Source organism: Triturus cristatus, chromosome 7 (genome assembly GCF_964204655.1).
Source record: "Triturus cristatus chromosome 7, aTriCri1.1, whole genome shotgun sequence".
Classification (NCBI taxonomy): Eukaryota; Metazoa; Chordata; class Amphibia; order Caudata; family Salamandridae; genus Triturus; species Triturus cristatus.
In genome coordinates this window covers 1,196,987,620-1,197,006,596 of record NC_140590.1, presented here as the reverse complement: position 1 = coordinate 1,197,006,596, position 18,977 = coordinate 1,196,987,620, and the positions used below count along the sequence as shown (strand labels likewise).

The 18,977-nt window shown below is 45.4% G+C and overlaps 1 protein-coding gene across 3 annotated transcripts in view; it reads left to right on the top strand.

Annotated features, from left to right (window-relative positions):
• The window catches only part of LOC146811589 (uncharacterized), a 256,867-nt gene that overhangs the window by 62,466 nt on the left and 175,424 nt on the right, over nt 1-18,977 (top strand). For all 3 annotated transcript variants that reach the window (XM_085618574.1, XM_085618575.1, XM_085618576.1), the window contains exon 2: nt 7,623-9,675. In XM_085618574.1, coding sequence (XP_085474700.1) covers nt 7,623-9,675 — 2,053 coding nt within the window. The remainder of the gene's footprint in view (nt 1-7,622; nt 9,676-18,977) is intronic.

Below are 18,977 nucleotides of genomic sequence, written 5' to 3'. Positions count from 1 at the left end.
CACATTGCGTCATAATTCCCACCTATCATAAAAAGGTTATATAACGTTCAGAATTCAAACATATTCAGTTTCCTTTCTAGGCGTTATATTATTATCACATACCCCGGCACCCACGTGCTTAGGCTGTCTACAATTCAAATCCATATAGAGAGGCAAGCTCAAACGTAATCAACTGTAGACATCCCAAGCATTTAAGGAAAGATATGTTGTGTATATTGAAATAACTGATTTCGTTTTTAATTACATAACGCATCTTCTCAGTACACTGCAGTAGTAGCTATTCACTTAATTCTGTAGAGACCACACCATTGCAGAATGCCACTGCAGCAGCCAATTAACAAATCAAAGTGTTTATCAAACTAGATGGGATAATCTCTCTCATTAAATGATTCCTCTGTCTCCCCCACCTATTGAACAAGCCTTGGCATAGCCAATAGGTCTCACCTTTGGGACCTTAAGTGTTTAACCATGCAAAAGTTAATGTTGTTGCACCAAGGGTGTTGTGCTGCATAACTAAATACCTATAAGGTCCCAAAAGTGAGACCTATTGTCTCTGCCAATGCTTGTTATTTCTCTTCACTGCACCTCATTATTTAGGTTCTGACGCATTCACAGGTTTACGATTGCTCTTAAATCTGGGAATGTGTCAGGTTCCATGGGTGTTGTGTGGGAACACCCATGGAATGCCCCTTTCATGCAGTTTTCTGCATGAAAGGGGCACATATTTATAAGGCCATGAAAAGACAGTCCTGTCGGTCCACGGTAGACTGAAGCGCCGCACCCTTTGACTAGGATTGATTATTTTGCCCGATACTCCGATACCCGGACCCAACGAGGATATTCACCCACCGGCCCCCGGTACCTGCGACGCCTTCCTTCCACGGCGACTGGCATAACAAGCCGACCTTCATTACGGCTCCCTACTCGGCCGCCGCACAGACCAACTCACGCTGAGTCTTGCACACTTCATTGTGCACCGTCCCACTGACGCCCGATTACCTGCACCCTCCCAGTGAGGACTTGGAACCTCCGCATTCCCAGCACTTTCAAAACAGCAGCCCCGTCCTGAAGATGATCCTGAGTCCGTAGGATCGAAACGTCATTGACTCCTCAGCGCAATTGAAGGCACCCTTACTCCGTGTGGTTCTATTTACATCACGCCATCCATTCCTACGCAACTATTGTGAATCATTTGGTGCTGAACCACACAGTCACTTGTACATATTTTCACCGTTTGTCACTACGCGCGTTTTCGCTGTTTTCACTTTGTCACTTGCGTCGCCACTTATGTGTCACGAGCAGATTTGTGCACCAAGTCCAAATTGGGCTGTCTATGCGATTCATGCCTACAGTGCTGATACAACTGTACCGTTTTCTAAACTTATTTTCTAAATATATGATGCCATCTGCACATTTGAAAAATCTTACGTGAGTCTCCCTCTTTCCTTCCTCGTAATGTATGTTACATACTAATTTAACTGTCTTCGCCATTGATACCATTTGAGATATTGTTGCTTGTTGTCATATTATTACCCAGATCTCAATTGGTTTATGGGTCACACTCCTGTGGTTTTTTCCCACACTTCTATAATGCATACTTTTATAGGTAGACGTAGATGTTGGCTTACTTGTATGTAATTACCGTATGCTGTCAACACAATATAATTAAAGGCATTTCAGCCTGACGTCAACCAATACGCTCACAGGTTAGGCTGAATGAAAAGAAAGAGGCAAATCGGTCTGTCTTGTTCATTCTAAAAGTAATTGCTATTCTAATATATAAGGCACAATGAACATTGAGTGAACTATACACAAGTGAGGCCTTTGTCTGTAGCACTTATTCTGCAAACTGACTCCCTTCGTCGAATTTCGTCAATAGTGGAAAATGAGGAGAGAGAGGTAATGCGGCCTGGCAAGAAATGCACACTGTCATCAGGTGGGGAAATCCGGGATTGATGCAAATGTTAACTGTTTGCATAATATGCAATTCAGGGCTCCTTTTCCATTTTTTCCAAGAGCATTGTGAGTGTTCCTGGAAATGTAGGAGGAAGTCAGGTGTAAGTCACGCGTACTCGCAGGAAAATGTTAGTGATTGGGTCTTTGTGAATAGGGTCATAGGCACTGGACTATGTCTCATCCTGACTCTCTTTAAACCTGTAGATATAGGTGCGTTTCTGTGTGCATCCATGTCTGTCTAAAACTGAATTAGTACAACTGCTTTCTCTATAAGTCTACATGTTTATCTGTGCACACAAGCAGGGCGCATTTGTCAGGCTGGGTCGGATTGGCCTGTAGGGCAAACGGGCAGTACCCGAAGGAGGTCAGTGTGTGTGCTTTTTTTTTTTTTTGGCTGCTGGTAGGCCTTTTTTAAGGATTTTACTTCTGATATCCTGGTATTGCCACAAACATTGCCTGCAGCAAGCTTAATTCCTGCAATCTTCCATACCTTGCCAAATACTTATACAGCACGCCTTTATATGTTCAAAACTTCCCCAGTGTGTAAATATGGGCCCCTTTTTTAGCCTTCTAATTCACTGATGGGGGGGGGGGGGGGACTTTATTTTAGTACCCATGCCTATTTTCTGTCCCAGCCGACCCTGCCTGAAAGTGATCTCTCGGTCCATTTTGTCAATGGTCTTGGTTTCTAATAATAGCAATGTTCTTCTTGTATCATCCATTGAACTCACTGGCATGCACTGAAGCCATTCTCTAGTGCTTGGACGAACAATTTGAGAATTAAATATCTCTGCTCTTGGAAATCTAACTGGGGGAAAGGGATGTGGTCTAACGGCTGGAGAGGTCGACCTCCAAGCTGGGGAACCGGGTTCGAGTCTTGGCAAGGACGCTCCACATCCTGCGATTTTGGGCAAATCACTTACTCTCCCCGTGCCTACCAAAAATGAATGTGCCCTTGAGTAATGTAACTGGTGCGCATCTAAAGCACTCTGATACCTTCCGGTCAAGTTTGTGCTATATAAAGAACTGTACTATATAGTGCCTTGCAGAATTCTGAGAGACTCCAGGGCCTATACAGTACCGAAGTGTGTCTATTTTCAATAGTGTGCCCGATGTCATGATTCACAAGGGCTGAAAGTTAAAACATCAATATCTTGTCCTGTCCTTACTTTTACACTGCTGTAAATACCTAGGGCTTATTTACAAGATTTTGACGCAGGGCAGCGCAGTGAGTCACTTTGCTGCGGTGCCCTGCTTCAAAAGTGAAAGGCAGTAATGTGACGTATCTATAAGATACAAAGCATTCCTGTCCTCTCTTACTGCGCTGGCGCTCAAATGGCTGCCTTTCGCCAACTCTGGTACCCTTGCACCATGTACCCTTGCACCATGTACCCTTGCACCATGGTGCAAGGGTGTCCGCTTTGTTGTAGTGATTGCTTCTGTGCAGGATAGTGTCCATTCCTGCACAAAACAATCAATGGAGGCATTTCCTCTTTCTATGCAGCACACATAGAAAGAGGAAACAACGAGGAGAAATAAAGTTATTTCTCCTTGTTACGCCATCCCTGGGGAGGCGCTCATTTTTTTTACGCATTCCCATATTTACACAATGTTGTAAATCTTTGAATGTGTCAAAATCCATAGGCGTTGCATGGGAACACCCACCTCAACTCCAAGGCATGCCTCCCTGATGCAGTGTGAGAACGCAGTGACTTGCGCTGCTTTGCCTTGCACCATATTTACGATGCCATGAAAAGCCACGCAGGGTGGCTTTGTGTGGCCCCAAAGATATGATTGAAAGGCCTGTGCCACAGGAATGTCATTGAACGTGATGCTCCGGTGGCGCAGGACTCTTATAAAGGAGGCCCTCAGTTTCTAGCTTCCCCTACAAGCGCACACACCTTGCATTTAGGACAGACTTTATCTTGTAATTGAGGTGTTGGAGTCTGCTTTTGGATTATTTCCACCCATTCATTCCCACAGCTGGCAGTTATGAGGGGCTGAGTCCTTGAGTGAAATGAAAGCCTGATTTTCAGTACATAGGGTTTCAGAGTCTAGCAGATATAACAGCTCATTTAACAGAGAGAAGGGGTTATTAGCAGTTCTCCTCAATTCATCAAGGCACCCTAAACATCCCCAGAAAGGTTCTGCTGAGAGGTGGATTAGTGGTCCATCTCTTGCTTTACAATGCCTTGGGTGTCCTATGTTCACACCCTCTAAGGCCTAACTTTGTTACATGCTCAGAGTATGAAAAAATATATGTAGGCACCGTTGGCTATCAAACTAAACACAAGGCACATCAGTCTGCAAGGAGTCTCCGATACAGCGCAGCACGAAACTAAACGCGCTGTCCCAGATTTATTAATATTTGACGCAACGCAGCACAGTACCCAAAGCTTCAGCGTTACCTTGCATCAAAAGGAGGGACTATCTACTAATACATGACAGTTTTTTTCTCTCTCCCAGTGCTGGTACACTTAAACCACCATGTTTCAACGCACACACCTATGCGCAATAGTGCGTTCTCTAAAGCATAGATCTGTACTGGTAAAGGGTCCTTCCAGTAAAAAAACCTATCCTTTAAGGCCTTTCCCACTTTCTATATGTGCTGCATAATGCAGCACACATGCAAACTTGGAAAAATAAAGAGAAATGTAAATGTTTTCTCTTCATTAAGCCTGCCTCATGGAGGCATAAGGTATTGACGCTGCCTACAAATTCCAGAGTCAAAACCCCTGAGTGGTTGCATGGGAATGCCGATGTACCACCCGTGGAATGCTCCCTTGAGGCAAAGTATAGCATAGCACAACTTTATGTAACTTTGTGTGACTTTCCAATTCAAATCCTGGTTTACGTTGTATAGTAAATCCCACCCCAACTCTTTGTGCCAGATGCGTGTGACTTTTGTGATAACAAAGTGCCCAGCTTTAGAACATCTGGGGCTCTATAATTAGGCTAAATGCTTTATAGGTCTAATGAACATGTCAGTTTTGTTTAAATGAGTGGATGCCTAAATCGAAACATCCTAATGGTTAAGAAGTGAAGTCATACCAGGTACCTCTACATTTAAGTAGTAGCCTCTGATCAGTCATGTGTACCCACAGAAAACGCCTAGCTGTCAGATGTAAAGCTGCAACGCAATTTTAAAGACACACACAGCTCTTAATAAATGGTTGTGGCATAACATAATTTTCATATAAGGACTTAGACTCTGTCTTATGTAAACGTATCCCAAACAGGGTTTGTTAACAGGCGTTTGTGAACATGGATTAGTGTTTACAATGTTTAATAATTTCCTGAACAGCCCCTATACATTCCTGACCTGCACAAGCAATAATGTTTAAACTGCCTCTCCCTGGCTTGTGTCTTCAGTGGAATCGTCGATGAGCGCCTCTTGGGAGTGGCGTCATCATGAATGGGGTGTGCACATGGGCCAGGCATGCCGGAACAAGCCCCCATACAGAGATTCCGAATTTCCTTCAGTGTGTCTGCTCCTGAAGCAGTAACTGTGTTTCGTTACTTTGAACTTTTGGTGTGTGTGGCGACCTCAGGGGATCCAAGCTCTCTGACTCAAACTTCTAAAAATATTGTATTGAAGTCAGACATCCATTCCTCAAAGTGTCAGGGGTTGTATGCAAGTGACATCATGCACCTGTTGACCCTGATGACATCACAAATGGGACGCTGAGGAGAGGTGGAAAAGACAAATAATAGAACAATCACAAAGTAGACACATTTACTTTTTTCCTGATGCTGTCTAGTTGAGTCTTTTGACCGCTGGCTAAGGGAACTGTCAATAGTAGTATCTACTTCTGAAAGGCTAACCTACTTGCCATCCTAAACTGAAGTATTATACCATACGGAATGACCAGATACATTTTGGGTACTCGTCTCGCAAAATACCTGGACTGAGGTGAACTCTGTAGGCCCCAGGAGAGTTGTGAGGTCTGATTTGAATGCCCAAGTTATCACGTTTTGACCAGTGTTACACTGAATTAGCCAAACATACTGTTGTCGAACTACCCATAGGAATTGAATTGGTGGTCAGGGTTTCCAATCTCTCAAGAATTGTTAGACACCACCGCACCCCAGAAAAGATCATTGTTGGATAAGTTACTGACTCTCTGAAATGCCACCTTCATAGTTGGAGGGACGTGAACTCTCCCAAAATGGCCGCCATGTAGTGGGTTGTCGGGACCTCAGCATGTCATTGCCAATGGTAATGGTCATTATGACAAAGGGACATGGGCCAAGGTAGGGCCCTGACCCAGGAGATGTGTGATGAGTGAGGGAGGCATTGTCCAGATGACATGGTCAGGCAGGCAGGTTTCTGCTAGGACAGGGCCTTTAGACAGGAACATGGTGCAGTCTCCCGTCACTTTTGCTGAGACCTCATTTGATTGAAACTTTAATTTCAGCCCAATTGCAGGAATTTGAGAACTTTGGCACTCCTCATGAAAGTAACAGGCTTACCAATTCCAATCAATAAGATTGGAGGAACGTTTGAGTATTGTTTACCGATAGGTGCGCCAGGGCCTGCTGGCCCCAGCGGCTTCTCCCCCACTAAATATACAGTTTGTTTCCTGGGCTTCAGTTACACTGAGGGTGGCTCCAGGTTGGAGGTTCCATGACCGCATGTCACCATGTGGATGACAAATCTAGTCTTTTTTTGTGAAACCCTGGCATGGTTGATTCAGCAGACTTTGATCGTAAAGTGGCAGTTGGGAATAGTGTTGTAAGGGCTACAATATGATGGTCCCTCTGAGGGCATTTCCTCCAGTGTCAGGACTGCACAGTTTCCCTGACGGGAATGGGAGCAAATGGGTGAGCAATTTTTGGCAGAAATCCCTTTACCACTTATCTTTAAGTGGTGCCTTTGCCTTCTTTCACCCAAGTCTCTGAGAGGAAAGGGGCCAGATGTATCTAGCCTTTGCACCAATGCAGATTCACAAAAAGTGTCACAAACCTTTGTAAAGACTTCAATTGGGACTTCCTTCCCTGAGTAAATAAAGATTTATCCTGGAAAGTAATCTTAAAGTAACACAAAGTAGCACTTTGCACAACTTTGCATCAAGGCGGTATTCCTCGGGTGGGATATGAGCGGTCCCATGCAATCACTCATGGTTTTTGACACAAAGCCCTATATCTACTTAAAATGCTAGACCGGACTTAGTAGCAAAAATTCACGACTCCTCAAGGCCGGCATAACGTTTGAGAGTTTCCATGTGTACTGTAATTTACCACACACATATAAAGTTAGAAAACTTTAAAACTGTCTAAACATAGTATTTTGTACATGAAGAGTACTGAGTGCAAGCCCTATGCTAGCTATCACGCACACGTGTTCACGTGTTAGTGACACAAGGTAGCGTAAGGTATGCCAGCACAAGGGAGAGCGAAACCGTGCCATGTTTGAGCAGTTGTGGTGTACAACTGCTTTCTCTCTTTCGCGCCATGCAGTGCAGCAACTTTGGTTGCTGGGCTCCATTGCGTGAGTTCCTTGTAAACTTACCCGTGTGTGTGTGTGTGTGTGTGTGTTATGAAACTTGTGGTATTATTTAATATCCTGTAACTGGTTACATGTGCTTTTGGGTACTTTTGAACGCAGATTGTCAAATTGTGATTGTTCTCATTGTGACACCTGTTTTTTTTCTTTCGATATTTAGGAACAGTGTTTTCTGAAAACTTTCGAGTGGATGTGAACATGGCTGGAATCAAGGGTTACATTGAGTTCGACTCCCTCCAGAGGACAGCAGTTCAGAATCTGACGGGCACAGGTGTCGGCGCCTTCAACGTCTCATTGCACGAATTTCCGGTTATGTTCGGCCACTACCCAGACCCATGTGCGCAGGCGCATTTAGGAGACCAGCTCTACACCTTCACATTCAACAACTCACAATCTCCAAGCGGAGCTTTCAATGTTAATGGGCTTTTTGGCGCCAACATCAGCCTGGACGATTTGTCACTCGTGGTAAAAACGTACAACTGCCAAGCCTGTGGAAACCTACGGAAACCAGGGGGCACGGTCCGCACCTGGCAGGCAAAATTCTACTCTTCAGTCCTTGGGGAAACATATTTTCGGCAGTGGGATGGTAACACGTCCTTGACAATTCTGACGGATTTCGTGACAGTGCGTGCGGGAGAAAGCCCAGAGCTCAACGTGTCCATGTATTTTGTATCGACGTGCAACCCGTATGAGAGTAAAGCCAACGTCTCACTTGGTGTGTTTAAAGTAGGTATGCTTCCTAAAGCCATAAAGTCTGGGCGGAGAGTGCCCAACATAACAGTCCAGCCATTTGTGTCCCTTGGTTTTAAAGAGCAGTGGGTTTGCGCAGAATTGTACCCCCTTGAGTCTAAAAGTGTGAGCGCGATAATTGACATGAACGGGGTCAAAGGACTTCTAAATTTCACCCAGGTTTCCCCCTTTCACCCTACAAATATTTCAGTGGATCTCAGGAACACCACTGGACTGGAAAAGTATTACCATGTCCACAAGTTCCCTGTTCCTCAGAGAAGAGACCCTTCAGAAAACCTGTGTGACCAGAACAGCACTGGAGACCACTGGAGCCCCTTTAATGTCAGTGCCACATCTTCTCCCAAGGGCCCCGGGGCAACGCACGACCTGTACGAAATTGGGGATCTGAGTGGAAAGCATGGCTCTTTGGAAGGTATGAATAGATCTTCATCTGCGTTTCTAGACTGGAACCTGCCTCTTTTTGGAAGAAACAGCATTGTTGGCCGCTCTATTGTCATACATAAAGCGGATAATGCCAGGCTGGCCTGTGGTAGCATTGGATATGGCGGCGAGGTGATCACAGGAATTGCAGCGTTCAGGACTACGGTGGTTGGCCGGGTTATCTTCAGGCAGCTGAAAAGCAACCCATACGCTGACTTGTCGATCTACATCGATCTCTCATACAGCAATGCTTCAGCTCTTTCAACATTCAATCACAACTGGCATGTCCACCAGTTCCCGATCAGTACAGAAACGGACGCTGACACGGATGCGTGCCGCAGCACAGAAGGACATTTTAATCCTACAGGAGTTGAAGTCGATGCTAATTACAGTCAGAATTGTCAGCCTCAAAGCCCTTTCTTGTGTCAGGTGGGGGATTTTGTAGGGAAACATAAACCCCTCAACCTCACCAGCTATGCACGATCAATGCAGGCCAAAGCCTTCTTCACAGACACCACATCAGCTCTCTCTGGATTAGCTTCATTTCTTGGGAAGTCCTTAGTGATCCATGGAGCAAACCAGACCATGGCTAGAATTGCCTGTGCGAACATTACTTTGCTGCGACCATCAGTAGGAAAGACAGGACAGTGGTTTGGTTCCAAGCAAGTTGATGGCGGATTCAATGTCTCGCAGCCCATGGATCTGGATTCTACCGCAATAGCCATCTCTTTCACAAACCTGGGAAGCATTTGTGGTGGTTATCATGTTCATTTGCTGCCAATCATGCAGAATACCCAAGAGGCATGTGCAGACATTCTCATCAAAGGGCATTTTAATCCATTTCTTATTAATATGTCTATGTCTCCTTCTCCTGGCATGGGCACAGTGGATAAATATCAAGTGGGGGATATAAGTGGGAAGTTCGGCACTTTAGCAGACAAAAACACGCATTTTGAACAGTATCTCGACTCCAATCTACCCCTCTCAGGACCGTACAGTATACTCAGACGTTCACTTGTGATTCATTACATCAATGGATCAAGGTAAGTGGCATATGATTTGTAACAAAAAAACGAAATGTGGCCCTTCATACCCTCTTGTTCCACCCAAGTGTGCTGTAGCCCACAGATCAGGGCTTGAATCACCATCTGATGGGCTGAGTACTTTGTGGTTTTGTTGGTGGAGGTAAAAGGAAAGTTTAACTTGAGCAGATGACAATATTTTGAGTGATGCATGCAATGTCTCCTTGTATACAACCTTGCATGATACATGGATTGTTTGCTGGATTTAACAGTTAAGGCCTGTTTACCCCCCACCCAAATGTTTACCCCCCACCCAAAAAGACCACAGAGAACATACTGCATGCCAAGCTTCCTTTTGTTGGGGAAAAAGTACAGCAAGCCTGTGAGTTTCTTTCCCTAGGGGAATACAAGCCCACTCAGAATCTGTAGAGCTGGTCTTGGGTAATGCAGAGCATTCACATTCATATGTGGGACACACTCCATCCAAGCCTCTTACGGTTAGTGGGGGGGGGGGGGCTTACCTTTTGGATCCTTCTGTTTTGACCTCTCCCACCACCTAAGCTTCGAATCCGCACCATAGCTGCTTCCATAATGGAATCCAAGTGGGCTTAGGAGCTAACGATTATTATGGACAGGACATGGTTGGTGTCCTCATAGTGGTGATCTAACATGCCTACCTATTTACTGTTCACCCAGAATCTGATGTGCGTTTTAGCAATGGATCTGGCCAAATTTGTCTTAGTCTTAGTAGGGGGAGACCAGGCATATTGGACATAAAGGCATACCTTCAAGCAGCTCTGGGTGGTCACAAGGGGCCATTTAAATGTGAGTGCAAGTGCTAAAAATTGGTGTATAAACTATATGCACCCTATTTAGCACCTGTGCCTTTTAGGAGAGGAGGAACAATTGCCCCAGTGTTCGTGAGGACTCTTAGCACCAGGCTGTAACTGGTGATAACTGGCTATGCAAAACAGTGTACCTCGGGTAACATCACACAAAGATGAGCACAAAACTCATCTCCACAGTTTACTTCCGACTATTGAGCACAGAGGTAATAACCAGTTGCATAAGCACAATGGGGCATATCGGCAACGAGGCGATAAAAAATTATCGCCACTTTTGCATCCGTTTTCGGACGAAAAGCGGCAATTTCAACGCCTAATCAGCAAGGTCACGCTAGCGCGTGACACTTTGCATTAGCGCCTGTTTTTAGAACGCCCAGCTTTGCATCTCTAATGAGATGCAAAGTGGTCGTTCCTGCCAGCGACATTTCTCCTATTATCAAGCCTCACACAAACCCCTATTATCGCTACTATCCTTACACCTGCTTTGAAACTGACTTAGCCATGATATCCTATGGAAGGTGGATATCATGGCTAAGTATGTGAGGCCCCATCAGCAAGCTTTCGCCAAAAGTTGTGCGATTATCGATGGATTTCCAGCGATAATCGCACATTTGACAGCTTGCGCTCTGAATTTTATCGCTTTGGAGTTCAGCGTTGCTGATAGCCCGCTATCTCCGCTATAAAATGTAGAGTTGTCCGGCGATGATTATCCTCACGCTAAGAGCGCTGAGCGATAATTACCACCGGCCCTTGCTGATATGCCCCCATGTTATTTCCGCACAAGTGTGTTTGGACCCATGTCTTAATAACCATGATTATGTGCACCATTAGGGCTCTTGGATTATCCAGTGTGTCCTGTTACTTCCCTAGAAGGTCCTTCAAAGGCAGGATCCAGCAAGGAAATGGAATAAAGATTGACACCCAACCTGAAATGTCTAGAACAGTCTGTCATTTTCAAGCAGTCTCTCATGACAGACTCCTCTAAAAAAAATATAGTGACCTCAGCAGACTCCATTCACATACATTCATGTATTTGCCATCCTAAATTTACCTGCTGCGGTACCAGAATATCGCGGCCTAAATATCATCTGACATAAAAAATGTCATTATTGTCACATTGGAGGTAATAGTAAGTCTACACCCAATGGGGCAATATTTTTTTGCTAACAATGGTTAGGCCATGATATTTACATCAGACATATAACAGACTTACCCTGTGAACAATGCCTGCTAGGTCCTGCCTGTTTAATCTGTACAGTCACCTCCCTGATACAAGGGGAAATCCTATAGGAATATCCACCCCCAGTAGGTCCTCTCATTGCTACCTAAAGTACCCAACAGGAGCATGCATACAAGGCACTCGTCAGTTCAAATGTGGTATCCACATAAGTGATCTAGTCCCTGAACTCACCAGAATGCTCATTGTGTTGGGAGGTATAGCTACAGAACATTGGGATACAACTAGAAAAACATAGTTTAAAATCAATTACATTTTCGAGAACGAAATGTCTCATCTACAATGACAGAAAGCCTCAGGGTACAATTTAGAGTTGAGTGGTATTGGAAAATCCTCTAATTTCTGAAGGAAGCTCTAAATTTGGAGACACATCAATCGGCAGAATGTACTCTACTATTCTTATCGTGGCGTAGTTACACCAGTGGATTCTCCTCTTGATTAAGAACTAGAAATTTGCCATTACATTTATTTAATGCTCCTGGTCTGAAAGAATTCAGGATTCTGCCCATGAAAATCTAAGATGGCTGTGCTTTGTGTCCAATGTGGCACTCTACATATTCTGGGCAAAGGTTTCATTAAGCTCCTGGTTCTCTTAGATATGCCATCAGCATTCACCACTCTTGTAGTACTTGGGTGTGTGAGGCCTGCACTGGAGGACAATAATTGTTAGACTTGGCATCTTTTGGCGTGTTTCCCCTGAGTTTTTCTTTCTGACCTCCCGGTTTTGACTCTGTTTTTGCTGGCGTAGTGTCTCTGCACACTTTTCTCACTGCTGATCAGTGGTAAAGTGCAAGTGCTTCTGTGGTAAAATGTGTTATGGATTGGTGTTTCCATGATTGGCCTATTTGATTTATGTGTCAGTCCCTAGTAAAGTGCACTGCGTGTGCCAGGGCCTGTAAATCAAATACTGTTGGTAGGCTGCAGCACTGGGTTGTGCCACCCAAACAAACAGCCCAGAAATGTGACTATGGCTTGCCATTTCAGAGCCTGTGTGCAGTCTGGTACTGCCATGTCGACTTGGCAAGTGCACCCACTTGCCAGGCCCTAACCTTCCCTTTTCTTACATGTCAGCCACCCCTAAGGTAGGCCAAAGGTACCCCTGTGGGCAGGGTGCAGTGTATGTGAAAGGTAGGAAATGCCCTGTTGTGTGTGGCATGTCCTGATAGTGAATTACTGCCAATTCAGTTTTTCACTATTGCAAGGCTACCTGTTCCCCTTAGGAAAGAATGGGGAGTTTGTTTATACCATCTTATAAATATAACTGGGCCTGGGGAATTAGGTAGGAAAATAAAGTTTAGTATGACTGAACTCAGAATCTAAAGATGCATATTTTAGTGAAGGTGATTTTTACGTTCTGTGTTTGAAAATACCATTTTTAGAAAGTAGGTCTTTTCTTGCTCAGCCATCCAGTGTGCCTCTGCTAGAATGTGGATTGACTGTCTGGATTTTTAGTGACAGAGGGCTGGGGAGCAGGAGTGGCTCTGGATAGTCTACGTGGATCAGGAAAGGGCTGAATAGACCTGGGCTGCATTTAGAGTAGCGGGAGGAGATTTCCTTGCACCTGAATGTTCCTGATCTGCCTCTGACAATGCCGTCTTCACCTCCTGCCAGGAAGCCACACCAGAGATCTGGGCACAGACACTCTCTGCCTAAGAGATCAAAAGATTTTGGGATATAAATATTGGGGCCCAGATCCCTGAACTTGAGAACTCTTTTGGACCAAGAAGACTGCCAAGAAGAAGAGCTGGAGAAGCTGTGAGTACGAACTACCACTTTGCTGTGTTGGCCTGCAGTGGCTGCTTCTGTCTTGGGCAGTGAAAGGACTGGACTGAACTATCTGCAATCTACTTTTGTGAGTTTCTCCAAGGCCTTGAGGTAGATCTTGCCCCCTGTTGAAGAAGTTTCAGGAACAGCAAAGGCTTCACACTCTTCTGCCCTCAGCACTGGGAACTGTCTGTTTAGTGCTTCAACAGAAGAAAAAGCAACCCGACGACGCTGCTGCCGACTCCGTGTCCTGACTGCACCGCAGTGGGCACCTCCAACGCCGCACCATGACCCTAGTCTCACCGACGATGCCTGCTGATGCCGCCACCGAGCCGCTGCTCGCACTGCGACCTTTGGGCACCACACTCCGCACCGCCTCGCTTCACGACGATGCATTGGTATCCCCAACGACACCACTCCATGCCAAAATCTACGCCGCTGCTTGAAGTGTGGTTCGAGGGCACCACTGGTAATGTTATACAACGCACCGCCCTCATCCCGCACCGCAGCCTTGGCCTACCAATGCCAGTGCCATCAAAAGAAATCACTCACATGCTGCCCCTGTATTTTAGCTTCTCCCATCTCCTTGCCAATCCTACGACAGCCCCCAAACTCTCTCAGCTCGCACCATCTGTCCTCAACTAGTCCCCTCAGTCCCTGCTCCGTGCTCCCCCTGCCATCCCCGGGGTGTAGATACGACCGCTCATGACTCAACCATCCCCCCCCCCCCCCACCCCCCCCCCCCCACTACTGCCTCCAGTTGGCAGTCACCAATATGGACAGACCAGCTACATTTGCATACCTGCCAAATCACAGGTGCCATTGTGACGCACGGTATCGGCTCCCATCACAGGGTCTCCCAGTGAGGAGCCGATATCACACGGTGGCAGGGAAAACAAGCTGAAAACCTCTGTAAATAGTGGTTTTCCTGCTCGGTTTCTGAGGCTTTGAACTGCCGACGTTCATTAACACCCCAGGACATCGGCACCAGCCTCAGCAAGCTTTTTTGGGGGAGGATAGCTGTGGGGGGGTGGGGTGGGGGGACGAGGTGGGGTCCCAAAGTGCCACCTAGGTACTTTTCAGCACAAGGTTCTGCCCCCTTCAAGGCCCCGCCCCCTCCTCACACAGTGAGATGGATCTTCAAGTTGGCAGCTGTGCATTTAGCTGGATGCTAATTCAGGCTGGATGAACATATACATCGAAAATAAAGAAAATAATGAAGTGTGTGAAACTGCCCCCTCTGTTTAGGGATCGGCAGGTAACTCTTGAGAAATCCTTGCACTTTCTTTTCCTAGATCTGAAAATTTCGTAAATTTGCATCCACTCTCATGGATACAATTTGCATTAATATATCAATTGTAATTCACACACATTTAAATGCAGAGAGATGAAGTTGGCAGGTCAGGTGGAATCCAGCATTTTGACATTGTTGCCTTGTTCCTTCTTGAACAAGGTGTTTTCTCCATGGCTGTATATCCGTGCATCACGCATAAGGAAAGTAATTTGAAATTTCGGCCAGTGGATAGGAAGGCGTGCCAATCTGGCCATGCATTGTCCAACATAAATGCATCTATTGGCAGGGCCGTTTCTACCACTAGGCAGGCCTAGGCGGCTGCCTAGGGCGGCAAAAGGTGAACGACGGCCGCAGCAAAAACATGAAACGTCAACTGTCAGGAAGCACTAATGAAGCAGGTGCGTGTCTGAGTTGAAGCTCAAATTCAGGAACGCAGAGTCCTCATATGTATCTATCATCATCAAAAATTGGCTGCGATCCTTGCATCCATGACTTTGCAATCCCAGTGTAGTTACCGTGAGGCCAGGTTAGGTAGCTCCTTCAACTCTACCGCCGACGTGACGTAACCTGACGTCACGTTCGGCGCCACGGGCGGAGTCTGTGCGCGCGCGGCCGGCAAGAGCCATGAGGCAGAGACAGAGAGTTCCCACTGCGGCCTGGAGGCTTGCCTATCAGGTACCGGGGGAGGCAGCGGTGGGATCCATCCGGGTTGGCAGCCTGCGGCAGGCAGGTAAATGTAAAAAAAAAATTATATGGGGCTAAAGACCTGGTCAGTTAGTTATAACCTGGCCCAGGCTAAGTATTAACCAAAGTAAAGTAAGCAAGCAGTAAGTTAGTTGAGCGGTCGTGTCTGTCTGGAGCCGAGGGTGGTTTGAAGTGCGTGCAGCAGGGCAGGCTCATTCCAGGCACGCCACCACTAAACCATAGCTGCCAAAACTCTAACGCAAGAAGAGTTGTGCACAGGTGGAAGAGGAGCCCTTGGGATATGTATCATGAGTTCCCAGGATGCACGGAAATCTCTGTCTGGGGCAGCTTTTTAGGCATACCTCTGGAAACGTTTTTGAATAGAAAAGAAAAGTTCTTTTAACTGGAGATGTAACTGTCTGGCCATATTTATATGTTATTTTTTTGACTAGGGACTAACGTGGTCAGGGCCGGCTTTAGGGCGGTGCGACCGGTGACACCGCACCGGGTGCTGTCTTCCTGGGGGCGCCTTGCTTAAAAGTTTATTATGCTTTTGAAGCACCTGCTGCAGCGTTTCTTTCCCCCGGGCCTCACATAAATGTCACAATAACTCCTGTGATTAATTATCGTCCTGGAGAGAAATTAGCATTTTGCATAGTTGAGGTTTTGACTTATGTGAAGTTAGTGCAGAGGGTTAATATGCCTGCTGCAAAGAACGTGTACCAAGTAGATTACAGAGTGCATATGATGTAAACAGATCAGCAGTTCACTGCTTTCAAAAGAGACATCCTTTTGTTACTTGCAATTTATAACTTAAAGTCCTAATATAGAATAGGGAGCTTTCAACTTTCATCCTAGAACTGCATACACACTGCAAAGTATACATTATTAGAACATTGATTAATGTTGCAAAAAGGATTATTTTGGCTAGAAATTGATTCTTATTATTAAACAGAACTCTCAACTATGCGGTTTCTTTTTCGACTCTGAGTTTGTGCTTCTCCACACCAATCACTCTTAAACTATACTGCCTACCAGTATGGATGACATGTGACTCCTATACTTTTAGTCCTTTGGCTTATGTAACATTTCCTATACACTGATTTACACACGTATGATTGATTGTCTCTGTGTAATGTGTGTGTGATGAAAAGTGCTCGGACACCCTACACTGGTATGAGTGGCGCTATATAACTAATTCAATGCATCTGAGAGAGTGTGGTTATGGAGACTTGTTCACTGTTAAAGGGTGCTAGTGAAAGAATCCGTGGTGGAGGTGGTCATTGGGCACAGGGCGCCACCAGCACTAAAGCCGGCCCTGAACGTGGTTCAATCAGTTACGATGCTAAAAGGGCTATAATAGAGTTAATATATTAGGATTACACTAATTTCAGAGATAATTAGACATCATTTTACACCTGGGATGGCTTATTTCTTGTTAATGCTATGTGTGATGTAACGTGCATAATTTCAGTGTAATTATGAGTGACGTTTCAGGGACTATGAGTGACTCTTTCTGGCAAGCAACATAAAGATGAGGAAAGCACATAAATATCAGAAAATGCTCTAATTTCAGCAACGAGAAACACTAAGAAGATATTAAACGTACTGCACAGTACCAGAAATTGAAGGGCACTAATCTAGTACTCTTACAGATACTCGGGGGGGGGGGGGGGCAAAACTTACTTTACTCAAGTCTCTGTTCTTGGTGATATGATCTTCATCCAGGCAGTCGTAGCGCTGTGTGTCTGGCCTCGGCCATTGACTCTGCAGCAGCAGTGTAAGGTTCTCTGCATGATATATTTAGACAGTAGTTTAATAGAAAGGGTCGGTTGTGGCTAGTGGCTTCCTTAGTGTCCTATGACCTGGAGATAGATGGCATCCTCCATATTACTTGTGGGGGCGGGGGTTGTTTTTTGCGATGTGTCATGGCAGATGCTGTTGGTGAAATGTGAGGATCGGATGTATGGATGGAGCCCAGGTTTTACACATGGAATCGGACGGGATTATGAAGTGGTACTGCCGGCGTCATGAGAGGCGAAGCTTGTCATGCCTGATGTTCGACAGTACCTATAAGTTATTACCCAGTATTGCAGATGTGCATCAATGGTCGTCGTGTACAGCTGCCTGCTGAAAGGTTCTAGGGAAGAGTTTCAACTGGGGTCATCCCAGTGGCTTGGACCCAAGTTAAAAGGGGGAGGGGAGAATGCCCATTGGTGAGGGGGGAAGTGGTCTCTGAGTGACTTCATGTTTGAGTGGAGATGCATGATGGGGGGGGAAGTCTTTCACATTGAGGAAAGGAAAGTGCGTCCGTTATGTGGCAAAGAGTATGTGCAAGTAAGGCCACTAATTGGTCTCATCCTCTTGCAAAGGCGCTGCCGCCCCCTCCCTCTTAGGAGATTAGCAACCCATGATTTTATCCGGCGCGGTGGTTGAGGGATGCTGTAGGTTCTGTTTTCTGCAGCCGTTTGCCTGTAGGGTTGTGTCTACAGGCTTGTGTTACTGCAGTCATTATAATATATGTATTTCACGAATTGAAACGACTTACTCATTATATAACACTTTGTTAAAAAAAATCCTTCATCCAGGACAGCTGACAATTAGATAACAGAATTAAACACGTTAATCAAATGTATTGCTCATAGATGTTTGCATCCCATGCTGCCCCTTATTTAAATGTATCTAAACTTTAGTGTTCATGTAATGGCAAGAAGACCTTAAGCTGTTTAAACCTGCCTTTGTGCCTAATTACATCCGAGGAGCCCTGCTGGGATTGAAAAAACGTAATTTGCAGTCTGCGCATCTTTCATTGGGTGATCAGTATTGTTGTTTCAGAAATGACCCAATATTTTATGAGGTTGCTCTAGTGTTTGCACTTCCAAAAAACTGAGTTTGACAGTCAGTGGCTCTTCTGTAGGTCTTCTGTAATAGTTCTCCCATTTAGGCCATAATTTTGATTGCCCGGTGCATTCCTGCGGGTCTAGTGACGGCAGTTACTGGGCCTATTGAAACGGAGGCCCAGTTTTTTAGGAGGGCATACTAAAACCTAGTGTGAAATACTGGAGATAAGGGCAAAAGGTGGAAATTGGAGTGACAACTGATTTTCAGGAATTAGGCGTTCGAAAGCGTATCCTCTGTTGGCTGTTGCATAATAGTTTGGCAATAGGCCAGGTAAGTATTTGAGTTGAAAGCCCTTCTTGATTTTGGCATCCAGCTATCTTGCCATATATTTTGCTTTATATATGAATTGTTATGCTTGGTACTACCATATTTCTTCACAGTGCATGATTTTGAGGTTGAACCCTCTGGTTTTAGGAATGCTCACGATTACCCACAGGTTGTGTCCTAGCGCTGCAGAGAAAAACTGAAAAACGCACCTCTCAAATATGTAAAAAATAGACTCATGAAACTGAAGAGAGAAACTTTTTCAAGTATTTACAGAAGGAGTGAAGGTTAGTTCTGTGCCTAAGGGAAAGTGGGAGAGTATTCCAGAGTTTTT